At 43.2% G+C, this 14,731-nt stretch overlaps 1 protein-coding gene across 1 annotated transcript in view; it reads left to right on the top strand.

Annotated features, from left to right (window-relative positions):
- The window catches only part of LOC139455913 (DNA replication ATP-dependent helicase/nuclease DNA2-like), a 43,961-nt gene extending 31,530 nt beyond the window's left edge, over positions 1-12,431 (top strand). Inside the window, exons 22-30 of the mRNA XM_071237463.1 lie at positions 1,454-1,502; positions 2,945-3,060; positions 3,673-3,801; positions 4,535-4,728; positions 5,945-6,209; positions 7,625-7,717; positions 8,419-8,604; positions 10,267-10,413; positions 12,357-12,431. Coding sequence (XP_071093564.1) covers positions 1,454-1,502; positions 2,945-3,060; positions 3,673-3,801; positions 4,535-4,728; positions 5,945-6,209; positions 7,625-7,717; positions 8,419-8,604; positions 10,267-10,413; positions 12,357-12,389 — 1,212 coding nt within the window. The 3' untranslated portion in view covers positions 12,390-12,431. The remainder of the gene's footprint in view (positions 1-1,453; positions 1,503-2,944; positions 3,061-3,672; positions 3,802-4,534; positions 4,729-5,944; positions 6,210-7,624; positions 7,718-8,418; positions 8,605-10,266; positions 10,414-12,356) is intronic.
- The last annotated feature ends 2,300 nt before the right edge of the window (positions 12,432-14,731 follow it).

Below are 14,731 nucleotides of genomic sequence, written 5' to 3'. Positions count from 1 at the left end.
TCAGTACACATTGACTGGGTTCAGTACACATTGACTGGGTTCAGTACACTTTGACTGTGTTCAGTACACATTGACTGGATTCAGTACACATTGACTGGGTTCAGTACACAATGCCTGGGTTCAGTACACATTGACTGGGTTCAGTACACAATGCCTGGGTTCAGTACACATTGACTGGGTTCAGTACACATTGACTTGGTTCAGTACACACTGCCTGGGTTCAGTACACAATGCCTGGGTTCAGTACACATTGACTGGGTTCAGTACACATTGTCTGGGTTCAGTACACATTGTCTGGGTTCAGTACACATTGTCTGGGTTCAGTACACACTGACTGGGTTCAGTACACTTTGACTGGATTCAGTACACTTTGACTGGGTTCAGTACACTTTGACTGGATTCAGTACACACTGATTGGGTTCAGTACACTTTGACTGGATTCAGTACACTTTGACTGGGTTCAGTACACATTGGCTGTGTTCAGTACACACTGACTGGGTTCAGTACACTTTGACTGGGTTCAGTACACTTTGACTGGATTCAGTACACAATGCCTGGGTTCAGTACACATTGACTTGGTTCAGTACACATTGTCTGGGTTCAGTACACATTGACTGGGTTCAGTACACATTGACTGGGTTCAGTACACTTTGACTGTGTTCAGTACACATTGACTGGATTCAGTACACATTGACTGGGTTCAGTACACAATGCCTGGGTTCAGTACACATTGACTGGGTTCAGTACACAATGCCTGGGTTCAGTACACATTGACTGGGTTCAGTACACATTGACTTGGTTCAGTACACACTGCCTGGGTTCAGTACACAATGCCTGGGTTCAGTACACATTGACTGGGTTCAGTACACATTGTCTGGGTTCAGTACACATTGTCTGGGTTCAGTACACATTGTCTGGGTTCAGTACACAATGACTGGGTTCAGTACACATTGTCTGGGTTCAGTACACACTGACTGGGGTTCAGTACACATTGACTGGGTTCAGTACACATTGACTGTGTTCAGTACACATTGACTGTGTTCAGTACACATTGACTGTGTTCAGTACACAATGCCTGGGTTCAGTACACATTGACTGGGTTCAGTACACAATGCCTGGGTTCAGTACACAATGCCTGGGTTCAGTACACAATGCCTGGGTTCAGTACACATTGACTGTGTTCAGTACACATTGACTGTGTTCAGTACACATTGACTGGGTTCAGTACACATTGACTGGGTTCAGTACACAATGCCTGGGTTCAGTACACATTGACTGTGTTCAGTACACATTGACTGTGTTCAGTACACATTGACTGGGTTCAGTACACAATGACTGGGTTCAGAACACAATGACTGGGTTCAGAACACTTTGACTGGGTTCAGTACACTTTGACTGGGTTCAGTACACATTGACTGGGTTCAGTACACATTGTCCTGTGTTTGTTTGGCAGATACTGATGAGTAAGGACTATGTGCTGATCAAGGGCTACCCTGGTACAGGTGAGTTACAGCTTCTCATATAAAGTGGAACCTGTCTGAACTGGACACTGCCTAATCTGGATCAGTACCAAACCAAATACAGTGCAGAATTTACATTGTTAATTTCTCATCAAGTGAAATCTGTCTAATCTGGACTGAAATTGTGCGACAAAGGATTATTTATCATGTAATTTGTGTAATCCTAACCCAAATTAATTTTTTCCTTGTACATCCAGTTAGCTGTTTTCATCAGCACGGATGGCCCAGTCATCTAAGGTACCACATTTTGCTGTGCAGAGTTTTGTCCCTTGAGCACACCGGAACCTATGATTGTGGGTTCAAATCCTGATTCTCCCTGATAATGTTGCTAGGTTTGTCAGCACCATACCCATGCTAGTGGGTTTCACTGAAACGTCTGAGACCTGCCTGACTTCAGGCTTTAACCCACATCAAGATGACACGTTGTGATATAACTGGAATAATGTTGAAAGCGGCGTTAAACCAAACCCTGTCAGTCTGATCAGTAACAATGTGCTTACAACGTAGATTGATGCCATAGTATAGGGGTGACTATTGGTCTGGAAATCACTATTGCGATAACTATTGATATTGAAAGAAACTATTGCGATAACTATTGATATTGAAAGAAACTATTGCGATAACTATTGATATTGCAAGCAACTATTGCGACAAATATCAATAGTTTTCAGTGTATCATTTAAGATGGATTTTAGAGTTGAATTAAACCTTGGAACTGAAGTTTCCTTTGAATGTGATAACCATAACAACAACTAAAAAGTAAAGTTTGAGATGTGACTGATTTGTTTTTTCTTTACCCTAATAATTTATGAAAAAGTAACTTCCACATTACTATGTGTAAATTACTACCACTCATGATCAAAAGAAAAACAAATTTGAAGAGCATTGACTCAATCACATGATATGGTAAATACAATAGAAACTATCAATATTCCTAACTGAGATCGATACTATTGATTGGAAACTGATTTAACAATCGATTTATTGACTTTAACTTCTTACCAATAGCAATACATTGACATTTTGATTGATCGTGACACCCCTACTATAGTACAGTACAGCCATTCAAAATGTTTGCGAGTCCCTTAGCCCAAGACTACTAGCTTCTGTGACAGTCAAAAGTGACCCGTGAAGATCCGGCGTAGAATAGGTCTTCAGCAACCCATGCTTGCCGTAAAAAGCAACTATGCTTGTTGTAAGAGGAGACTTACGGGATTGGGGTGGTCAGGCTCGCTGACTTGGTTGATGCATGTCATCAATCCCAATTGCGTGGATCGATGTTCATGATGTCAATCACTAGATTGTCTGGTCCAGACTCGATTATTTACAGAATGATAATGGTCTGTATGGATCTGTATTTATCATAGTAGAATGTAGATATACTGGATAAGCCTGGTCGGTGTAAATGTAAATGTCTCGTGAAGGTAAGACCTCCACCATCGTGGCCCTGGTCCGCATCCTCAGCTGCCTCGGTCTCTCCGTCCTCCTGACCAGCTACACCCACTCCGCTGTCGACAACATCCTGCTCAAACTCAAGAAGGTATGTGCGCCATCAGTTTAGTTGTAGTATCATCATAGCCCTAATGTGCCCAAAATTGACAAAGGGAGAAGCTTGTCAAGACCATATGTAAGTTAAATTTGTTTTCAGAGAATGAGCAGTAGTGACTAAACTTTGTTCAAACATTGATGAAGCTAAAATGTTTTCAATAATAGTTACTTGTCAGTTATATAACCATTCTGCATTGCATGTCCGTGAAGATCTGGGGTAGAATAGGTCTTCAGCAACCCATGATTGTCGTAAAAGGCGACTAACGGGATCGGGTGGTCAGACTCGCTGACTTGGTTGATGCAGGTCATCAATCCAAATTGCGTGGATCGATGCTCATGATGTCAATCACTGGATTGTCTGGTCCAGACTCGATAATTTACAGACCGCCGTCATATAGCTGGAATGTTGCTGAGTGCGGCGTAAAACAACAAACCAACCAACCAAGTCTCTATTGCAACATTGCTACATTTCTGTAAAAATAAATCTGTAACATACACAAGAAAATGTTGACTTGGTATAAGTACTTATAAACATTACTTATAGATTGGTCAAGAAGTTGGTCAGGGGATGTTTAATATGATGAATACGGTAATCATATTCCAGCTGAATGTAAACTTCCTACGGCTGGGTCGTCTCGGTAGGATCCACCCCGATCTTCATGACAACGCCGGGGAGGTCCTCACGTCCAAGATAACCTCCGTCCATGAGCTTCGCACATTCTACGAGTCGCAGGTCAGTGGGACTTAAATGTTGGACATTCTGTATGGGTTTTTAGAACAATATCAAGATCTCTAAGAGAAGTCCTTAAGCCCTTAAAGATAGTGGAGTAAATTGTTTGTGAACATTATTGTGATATTAACTTGAAGTCAATTATTCAATAAACTTGACTTACCTCACAAGTTTATAGAGAATATTATATACGTTCTCACGTCATACTATGTTTATGACACGAGTGTCCAAATTCCCGTATTTCCGTCGCTCTCACTTGGGAAATACGGGAATTTAGGCACGAGTGTCATAAACATTGCATGACCTGAACACGAATATAATATTCTATTTATTACCATAGAAGATACAGAGACAAATTTTAGTGTTTACCTATGAGGACAGCAAGTTGCAACAGCAGCAGTTGCCGAGTGACATCAACAATCTTCAGCTATGACGTCGTTTCTAGTGTGACGTCATTCCGACCTCACTTCACAATAAGTTCGAATGACATCAACAATGACGCCCAGATGACGGAAACAATACACTGTTGTCTAGTGACGTGATATGACCCTAGGGCACATATGATTTTTATGAAGCCCGATATGTTTGCCCTCGTAAGTAATAATAAACATTTCTTCTGGTATCCCGAAACACTTAAAAGAAGCAGCCAAATACATTTTCTGGGAAACTAAAGAAATACTGTGCCTGTGGATGGTTTTCCTTTGACATTTCTGATTATGGCTTTTCTTTGTTTCAGAACATAGTAGCCACCAGCTGCCTGGGCGTGAACCACCCTATCTTCTCACAGCGCAGGTTTGACGTGTGCATCGTGGACGAGGCATCGCAGGTGCTGCAGCCAGCTTGTCTCGGACCTCTGTTTGCAGCAGACCGGTTTGTGCTGGTGGGGGACCCCAAGCAGCTGCCGCCAGTTGTACAGAGCAGGGAGGCACGGTGAGTGTGTCTTCCTGTCACAGAGTGTAAGCCTTATGGTGGCACTTGCAGTATAAGTCTTGTCTCAATACGGTTGCCCTTACAGTGTAAGTCTTGTCTCAATATGGTTGCCCTTGCAGTGTAAACTTGTCTCAATTACGGTTGCCCTTGCAGTGTAAACTTGTCTCAATTACGGTTGCCCTTGCAGTGTAAACTTGTCTCAATTACGGTTGCCCTTGCAGTGTAAACTTGTCTCAATTATGGTTGCCCTTAACAGTGTAAGCCTTGTCTCAGTACGGTTGCCCTTGCCATTTAAGCCTTGTCTCAGTTACGGTTGCTCTTGCTGTGTAAGTCTTGTCTCAATTATGGTTACCTCTGCGGTGTAAGCCTTGTCTCAGTTACGTTTGCCCTTGCGGTGAAAGCCTTGTCTCAGTTACGGTTGACCATAGGGTGTAAGCCTTGTATCAGTTACGGTTGACCATAGGGTGTAAGCCTTGTCTCAGTTACGGTTGCCCTCGCAGTGTAAGCCTTGTATCAGTTACGGTTGCCCTTGCAGTGTAAGCCTTGTATCAGTTATGGTTGCCCTCACAGTGTAAGCCTTGTATCAGTTACGGTTGCCGTTGCAGTGTAAGCCTTGTCTCAGTTATGGTTGACCTTGCAGTGTAAGCCTTGTATCAGTTATGGTTGCCCTCACAGTGTAAGCATTGTGTCATTACAGTTGCCCTTGCACACAGGCCTAAGTTTGGCAGTGAAGCCTTAGAAGGCCCTTAGAATGGGAAAACATCTGTGAAGAGACCTTGAATTATCCATGCATGGTTAATTGTGCTGTTAGATTAATTTTTTTTTTTTTTTCACATTTGTAGTCTGTAACGCGAGATTAGCGTGGATACGTACATTTGTCAACTGTCTTTTTTTAGCTACAACTTGAGCCATTCTGACAATGAATTAAAGTAACAATGTCCTAGTAATTTTATTTGAAAGTGCAGTTAGGTTTTAGCTTTGAAAATGTTATAGGCCTTAATTTTTTTTAAAGTTGGCTTTGTCTTGGGTAGGTTAGCACTTGTCTTACAAGTATTGCCATTGTCTAGGTGTATATAGCAGGGTAGGCCTTGTCTTACAAGTATTGCCATTGTCTATGTGTATGTAGCAGGGTAGGCCTTGTCTTATAGTATTGCCATTGTCTAGGTGTACATAGCAGATTAGCCATGACAACGTGAATCTCTTCCATTCCCTGCAGGGAACTGGGTATGGGGGAGAGTCTGTTTACTCGTCTTGATGACGCTGGTGCAACCTTTGACCTGAACCTACAGTACCGAATGAACAAGACCATCATGCACCTGAGCAACGAGCTGATGTACGGCGGCCTGCTGCAGTGTGGGAGCAGCGAGGTGGCCGACACCTGTCTGGTCCTGCCTGAACCCGGTGTCCACAGCAGACCTTGGCTTGACCGGGTCCTCACGTCCGATCTGCAGCATGCAGCCATCTTCCTGGACACCAACAAGGTGAAGGTCATAATACAGAGGCATCAGTTATAAAACTGTGGAGGATAATAGGATACACAGCATTCATAACGGGATTTATTGTATACTTCAGTGAGACGTAACAAATGTTATATTTGGGAAAACACTTTCTTAGTAAAGTACAGATTCTGGTACTTTTTTGGGTTGAGTCCCGTCAAAGTACCAGTTGTCGGACTTTCATTTTTGTGGAAGCCTCGGTGGCTGAGTGAGTTAGATCAACACTTTGCTGGCGATTAGGTGCCTCACTCTGGCAAGTGTGGGTTCAAATCCCGGACGGGATTCAACCCAACAAAGTACGAGAATCTGTACTTTACTAAGAAAGTGTTATCCCAAATATAACATTTGTTACATTTGACCACTTTCTAAATGGCATTGTGTATTCATACTTCAGTGAGAGTTTTCTGAACTTGAGAAAAGTGGTATTTTCATTGCAGTGACTTGATATTTCACTGCAGTGAACATAACACTTTGACAGAACTATTGTCATTCAAGAGCTACCCCCGCAAATTGTCTCCCTTTATCATAAGTGTCTGGGCTTTAAACAAACTGTTGACTTCCTTTTTACGTTAGTTCCACATTGACAAGGCAAAATAATGACAGACGGTCATTTATGGAGTTAATATCACTTCTTGCCATTTGTTATTCTCTTGAAAATGTTTCGTTTTAAACTGTAAATTTCTCATTTAACTCGTCTGTTCATTACGCAAAGCAATATTTTTGTTACTTGACCAGCGTGTATTCCTGGTGTAAAACCATACTCACATACTCACAGCACATTCCAAGCTGGTGGTTTATGTAATATAGCCATATTTGTTAAGAAAACAAGTTGTCCTTTCATATTGTCCACTTGCCACAGGACAAACTGACTGGCTTGTAAATGTTTATGGCATGGGTATAATGATGTATTCTAGTAAGAGAAAATTTATGTACGTCAACATCTTTATTATGAGGAACACAACGTTTCGAAGCATACATTTACTCCTTCATCAGTTGAGGTGAGGTGAAATGGGGTTTAACGTCGCGTCCAAGGTTATTGCACCTATATAGCGACATGCATGTACGTGTGTGTGTTTGTGTGGCTGCTTGTACTAGTCCGGACTGATGCCGATTTATAGTGCTAGCTCACTGAGATACCATGCCAAAGTTTAACATGAATATCCCACTCAGACACAGTATACTGACTCCGAGCCAACCAGTCCTTGTTTTAGCCCCTTAATGCCGAGCGCTAGACAGGGTAACAACAAGTACCATCTTTTAACGTCTTTTGGTATGAGTGCGACGTTAAACAACAAACCAACCAACCAACTTACTTCATGTCCATAAATTCTCTCTGTTATGTGTATCACTTCTAAGTGCCATTCCACGACTAGGTACTCTAGTGTTAAGGCTTGTTGCAGGTGCCGGCCCCAGAGTCGTCCGATGGTAAGGGCATGTTGAAGAACACCGTGGAGGCTGAGCTTGTCCTCATCATCGTGGCATCACTGGTCCAGGTGAGTCGTCGTCTGTATCCCCCGTGAAGGTCTGGGTTAGAATATGTCTTTAGCAACCCATGCTTGTCTCCCCCTGTGAAGGTCTGGGTTAGAATCTGTCTTCAGCAACCCATGCTTGTCTCCCCCCTGTGAAGGTCTGGGTTAGAATATGTCTTCAGCAATCCATGCTTGTCTCCCCCCTGTGAAGGTCTGGGTTAGAATCTGTCTTCAGCAACCCATGCTTGTCTCTCCCTGTGAAGGTCTGGGTTAGAATATGTCTTTAGCGACCCATGCTTGTCTCCCCCTGTGAAGGTCTGGGTTAGAATATGTCTTTAGCAACCCATGCTTGTCTCCCCCTGTGAAGGTCTGGGTTAGAATCTGTCTTCAGCAACCCATGCTTGTCTCTCCCTGTTAAGGTCCGGGTTAGAATCTGTCTTTAGCAACCCATGCTTGCTTTCTGCTTGATTCTTGGGCAGAATCAGCACCCAGTACCCCGTGATTTTCTATCTTTGTGGATTCTTTGGCAGAATCGGCACCCAATAGCCCATGCTTTCCTAATATTTGGGATTCTTAGGCAGATTTGGGACCAAGTACGCTGTGGTTGTCTACCACTGGGAATTCATGGGCAGAATTGTCCCTCCCCCACTACTCAAAGCTTGTCTGCCATTAGGTACCCCATCCTCGTCTCATGTTCCCGTTCATCTCCTTGCTTTTGTTGCCAGTGTGGCTTGTCCATGGAGGACATTGGAGTCATTGCTCCCTACCGCCACCAGGTAAAGCTCCTGCAGCAGCTACTTCACCAGCGCCAGCTAGTGGCAGTAGAGGCCAACACCGTCGACCAGTACCAGGGCCGAGACAAGAGCATCATCATCATGTCCTTCGTCCGCAGCAGCGCACAGAACAACAAGGTGGGTTTATACTGGGCTCAGTGGTGACTAGGTGGACGTGGAAGGGGGATATCGGGATGGGTGCTGCCCATCCATCACGTTTTGTTTCCAGAGCGGGTGGTCGGGTAGCCTGGTGGTTAAAGCGTTTGCTCGTCACGCCGAAGACCTGGGTTTGATACCCGACATGAGTACAATGTGTGAAGCCCATTTCTGGTGTCCCCCGCTGTGATATTGCAGGAATATTGCTATAAGCGGCGTAAAACCATACTCACTCATTGTTTCCAGAGCAGAACTAAAAAACCATGAGAGATATCTTAACCAAACTTGGCACATAGATAGGTCTAGTGGTGAACTGGTGCTTTTTGATAGTTTGTGATTTTGAAAATTTATTTTGTGAGTTTCCATACCAACGTCTTTGACTTAGACTGAAAATGGCAGTAGTGCTCGTTTTCGGAGCAGAATTTGAAAACCATACAATATTTCTTCCCTTGCACACAACCAGACATGTCATATTAGCGGGGGATATGAGTATGTCCTGCTTGTTTCAGTTCATGCCGCAGTTGTACATGAAGCAGGAAAACAGTGATATTTCCCGTGAAAAATCGCGGTCGGGTAGCCTAGTGGTTAAAGCGTTCGCTCGTCACGCCGAAGACCCGGGTTCGAATCCCGACATGGGTACAATGTGTCACTGTGAAGCCCATTTTTGGTGTCTCCCGCCATGATATTGCTAAAAGCGGCTTAAAACCAAACTCATACATCCATCTTCCATCCCGTGAAAAAATCGGAATCCAATTTTCTTTTGGGAAGCAAAAACGCACCGAATAAATCTTTACATTTATGAAAATTGTAGGTTGCTTTTTGATATAACTGACATCTCAATATTCAAGTGTCAATTTCAATCTAACATTGAAATCCCCATCTAGAATAGGCTTTTGAGCATCTGCAATGATATGAAATGAAAAGAATTCTTGGAAATCAAGTGAAGCAGGAAACACGTCACCAGCCTTTAATCGCTGTGACCTTCATGACATGAGGGGGGCACAGGTGGTCCAGTCGCCTAAGGCGCCACGATTCGCTGTGCAGAGATTATGTTTCTAGGTTTGTCAGCACCATACCCGTGCTTGTGGGTTTCACCGAAGTGGTAAACGTCTGAGACCTGCATCACTTCGGACTTTCCTCCCACATTAAGCTGACACGCCGTGTTATATCTGGAATACTGTTAAAAGCGCCGTTAAACCCAACTCAATCACTCACTCAGTCACTCACGACATGAGACTCCAAATTTTTCTTGCGAGTCCGTGGACATTGCTAGTCAGTGTTTAAAATAATTTTAAATCCCAACGCAGTCGGGCAGGTGACCCATAAATGTTGCCTGCCCATCTTCAAACTTACCTGCCCGCATTCAGACATTATAAATAGTGAAAAATCTCAAAAATAAGAGACAAATCACATCTTGATTCAGTTCATAATGCAAACAGTTAATTGAGGAGTTAATATAAAACTGGATACGTAAGTAGTCTTGGAATTATCTGCCAGAAAGTCAGGAAAGGTGGAGGAAAATCTCATGCCCAGTAGAAAAGTTACCAGCCATGGTCAGGCGGGCAGGCAGTTATTTCGGTCAGGGTCACTGGTGTAGGTGAAGATTTATGTCCTCCCGTGTGATTTATATGCTATTACTTTCAGTCTGGAGAGCTGCTCCAAGACATCCGGCGCCTGAACGTGGCCGTGACGCGAGCTAAACACAAACTGATCCTAGTCGGGGACGCCAGCACTCTGCGTCAGTTTGATCCTCTCCTAAAAGTCATCACGACCATGGAACACGACAGCCAAGTATCCTTTCACACACTGACCAGTGGTCTCTGGTGTTTCCTTACTGCAGAAGTCTAGTTGAGCTAGGATCCAATGATCCAATGATCAGATTTGACCCAATTATGATCCATGGCCATGATAGTGTGTCATCACCACACCCATGCTCAGGGATTTCATGAAAGCGGTAAACATTTAAGACCCACGTTTTTCCTCCATATTATCAACCGCCTTCGTGGTCTAGTGGGGTGGTCGGGTAGTCTGGTGGTTAAAGCGTTCACTCGCCACGCCGAAGACCCGGGTTCGATTCCCGACATGAGTACAATGTGTGAAGCCCATTTCTGGTGTCCCCCGCCGTGATATTGGTGGAGTAGTGCTAAAAGAGGCTTAAAACCATACTCACTCACTCACTCATGGTCTAGTGGATAGAGTTTCTGCCCGGGGAGCAGAAGGTAAGTGGTTCGATTCCTGGTCTGCTCAGAGTCAGTATATTATGTCTTAATGGGGTATCAATGTTAAACTGCAGCAACATTCTAAAACACTTACAAATCTAAGTCATCTCAAGGCCCCTTGGTCAGCATTAGAAATTGGCACTAGTCCTATAGTCCTTGTCAAGTTGCCCAATAGTAAGGATGAGTAGAAATGTGCAATTTTAAGGGTTTTGCTGTTTGTTATAATTATGTACGACTGGTGGACTAAAATTGTAAGTTTCATTTGGACATAGAAAACATCATATAATGAATATCAAGCTGAGACATTAAATTATGATTTAGACACAGCAGAATATTTGTGTGGTAGTAAGTGTGAAAATGCATTAAAAATATTCTTTGAATGCGACATGTTAAATGAAGAAAGGGAGACTTGACATAGAAACATAAGTAGAATAGTCGAAAATACACCAACTGATCTTAAGTTGATATTAAATGGAAATGGGGACTCACAAGAACATAATGTTAAATTAAACTGTGTACAGTTTTATATATGTTATACAAAGAGATATTTGTAAACTATGAAATGACCAGTTTAACATTGTGTTCAAGATTATTGCATTTATACAACGTTGGGAAGGCACGTGTGTGGCTGCTTGTACTAGTCCGGACTTATGCCGATTTTATAGTGCTAACCCACTGAGATACCATGCCGCAGTTTAACATGAATACCCCACTCAGACACAGTATACTGACTCCGAGCCGACCAGTCCTTGTTTTAGCCTCTTAATGCTGAGCACCAGACAGGGTAACAACAAGTACCATCTTTTGGTATGACGCAGATGGGGATTGAATCCCTGACCTTCCACCCTCCGGGCGGACGTCTCATGTATATGTGTAGTACTAATTCTAAATCAATTTTGTAAATATCTGGGAGAAGGTGTCCTAAGTGGGAGAACTTGCATCCAATCCCATTCACTTTTTAGTGAATATAATAAGTTTAAATCAAACGATGGTGAGGTATCTGAGTGGGCAATTATCTTCAAGGTGACATTAAGTCCCGTTTGACCTCACCTCCACATCAGCAGTAGATAGTGCCTGGGCATTCAAATGTTTTAAAGGCTGGTCTACCTTTATAATTCTTTTCAGAGACCTGCTCAATCTTCCACAGTGCAATCCTAGAGCTAAGACAATCACAAGTTCCTTACTTTAGCAGAAATTGTCGGGTAGCCTAGTCAAAGTGTTTGCTCGTCAAGCCGAAGACCTGGGTTCGATTCCCGATATGGGTACAATGTGTGAAGTCAATTTCTGGTGTTCCTCGCCGTGATATTGCTGGAATATTGCTAAAAGCAGTGTAAAACCATACTCACTCACTTACTTTAGTGTCAACTTATGAGTTACAGTGGTAAGATCACTTTGTGGAACAGATAACTGTTAACATACTAACATCAACATCAACACTGGTGTTTGTTCACTGATATCACAGACTGAGGTCTAGTTTTTGTGTCCTTTACATCTTCTTCCTTAGCTCAACGTCAGATCCTTGCCTTGCCGCCTGATGCCCACAGGTGACATGGAGTGCTGCTACGTGGTCGTGTTTGGGACAGTGAGCGTCAGCCTCAGTGCCCTAGTGGTGCTGTCATGGTGGTCCATGCTGGTGCCCAAGTGGTACCGTAGCGGTGGTGTTGCCGTAGCAGTGTTGGTGCCATAGCGATGTTGGTGTCGTAGCAGTGGAGGTGCCATAGCAGTGTTGGTGCCATAGCGATGTTGGTGCCGTAGCGGTGGTGGTGCCTTGGCAGTGTTGGTGCCATAGCGTTGTTGGTGCCGTAGCAGTGGTGGTGCCATAGCGATGTTGGTGCCGTAGCGGTGGTGGTGCCGTAGCAGTGTTGGTGCCATAGCGATGTTGGTGTCGTAGCAGTGGAGGTGCCATAGCGATGCTGGTGCCGTAGCGGTGGTGGTGCCTTGGCAGTGTTGGTGCCATAGCGATGTTGGTGTCGTAGCAGTGGTGGTGCCGTAGCAGTGGTGGTGCCATAGCGATGTTGGTGCCGTAGCGGTGGTGGTACCGTGGCGGTGATTGTGCTGTAGCGGTGGTGATCAGTGGTGCCCTCATCAGTGTGGCACTAAGAGAACAGCCCTAATGATTTGTCACCATAAAGTGCTACTGATGGACATATCTACAGTAAATATGACATTTGCTATTCAATACATGAAAATATTTATATACACAATTTTAATAAATTCTTAACTTGTACTGTTTGTGTTGTGTTTTGTTTTGTTTGATAACTGTCTTGGCTACAGCTTGGCCCTTTTTTGTGTATACTAGGGATGGGACAGGTAACTCGGGTACTAGGATCCTCATGTCCGGTTGGTCTGAGTAGGACCCGGGTACCCACAGGACTATCCGGACCCATGGTTATTCACATGACATACTGTTTAATGACAAAAACTCACTATGGCTCAGTGGTTACACAACAAGTTGCTGATGTTCGCATTTCTTTCTGACGATGCACACATTCCTTTGACTTGTATATGTTTGAGTAAAGATAAAGCTTCAGTCAACTTCAGTGTATGCATGATCTGATCATTTGATACATGTCTAAATAGGGCTGCAGTAAAACAATTGCCAATCAGACATTTTGTACCCATCTGTTGAGACCTACATTGGGTACCTGGGTAGGGTCGGGTAATAGGGGGTCGGGCACCCTGGTCGTAAATTACAAGCCCTAGTGTCAACCATCACTGAAGTGATGAAGTGTGAAATACCAACTTCGAAATTTCTCCACAATAAGATGATTAAAACAGAAGTCTCCATCAACTCAGTTGAGAGGCTCTAATGTAATGTATGGAACATTAGACACCATATCTCATGACAACACCTTGTCAGAATTCCATAGTATCTCATGCTTGTCAGGATCTGGTGGTCAAGGACTTCCGACACTTGGTGACGGTTCAAATCCCAGATTTGCTCTGATATTGTTTCTGGGTTTGGCAGCACCGTTATTCTCGTTGGTTTCACCAAAGCCATAAACATCTAAGACCATGCCATGATCTGACTGAAATACTGTCCAGAGAGTTAAAACCGCTCTTCCTGGACCCAAATCAAATTTTTTTCCTTCCATGGTGTTGCTTATAATAACAAAGAACATTACACCATTGTCCATTAAACCATTTATTCCAAATATTAAAATACATCTAGAAGAATTTCTGTTACCCCCATTATACCACATTCCCCACCCACAACATAGAGACCTGATGGCTCCCACAGGACTTGTGTGAGGTGCTTCTCCCACCACTGACCACACTGTCGTTCCAATAGGGCTGCTGACAAGACCCATCTGCCACATACCAATACATGGTGCATCAGTGGGATGAATCCCCAATAGTTATAATAAAAAATATAGTTAGTCATTGGATCCCTTTCATTGAAGGAGTTTCATCAGGATAAAAAAGAATAAAATTGAAAGCTTATCCAAGATGGGGAATTTAGGCCGAAAATAATTTCTGATGAATTTGATTCCAACATTCCAAATTGTCAATTAAGTTTCGCATTCAGATAAAAATTCTATAACAATTATGTACATAAAGGTCCAGAGAGAACATTAGTATGATATGGAAACAATCATATGTGCATTTAACCTTGACCTACAGAAGCATGCCCAGCAACAAGTGTGTGGTGACATATGTACATATTTGTGACAAACAACATAGAGAGAGAATGTTTCAGCAGTGCTGATTGAAACAAGAAAATATGCTACAAGACATTTAGAGTTGAAACCTGTTTGCAACATGATGCCTACTTCTCATTCCTGTGTAGAGTTTTAGCTTATAGCCATCTTTATTCTCTTGGGTAAATGTTCTTACCAATGCAGACAGAAAACAATACATGATGCATGCAAGAGTCATAAAGCAATACA

The sequence above is a fragment of the Haliotis cracherodii genome, unplaced genomic scaffold (genome assembly GCF_022045235.1).
Source record: "Haliotis cracherodii isolate W230 unplaced genomic scaffold, xgHalCrac1.p SCAF_11, whole genome shotgun sequence".
Lineage (NCBI taxonomy): Eukaryota > Metazoa > Mollusca > Gastropoda > Lepetellida > Haliotidae > Haliotis > Haliotis cracherodii.
Note: the sequence above shows the minus strand (reverse complement) of the source record. Positions and strands in the feature narration are given on the sequence as shown.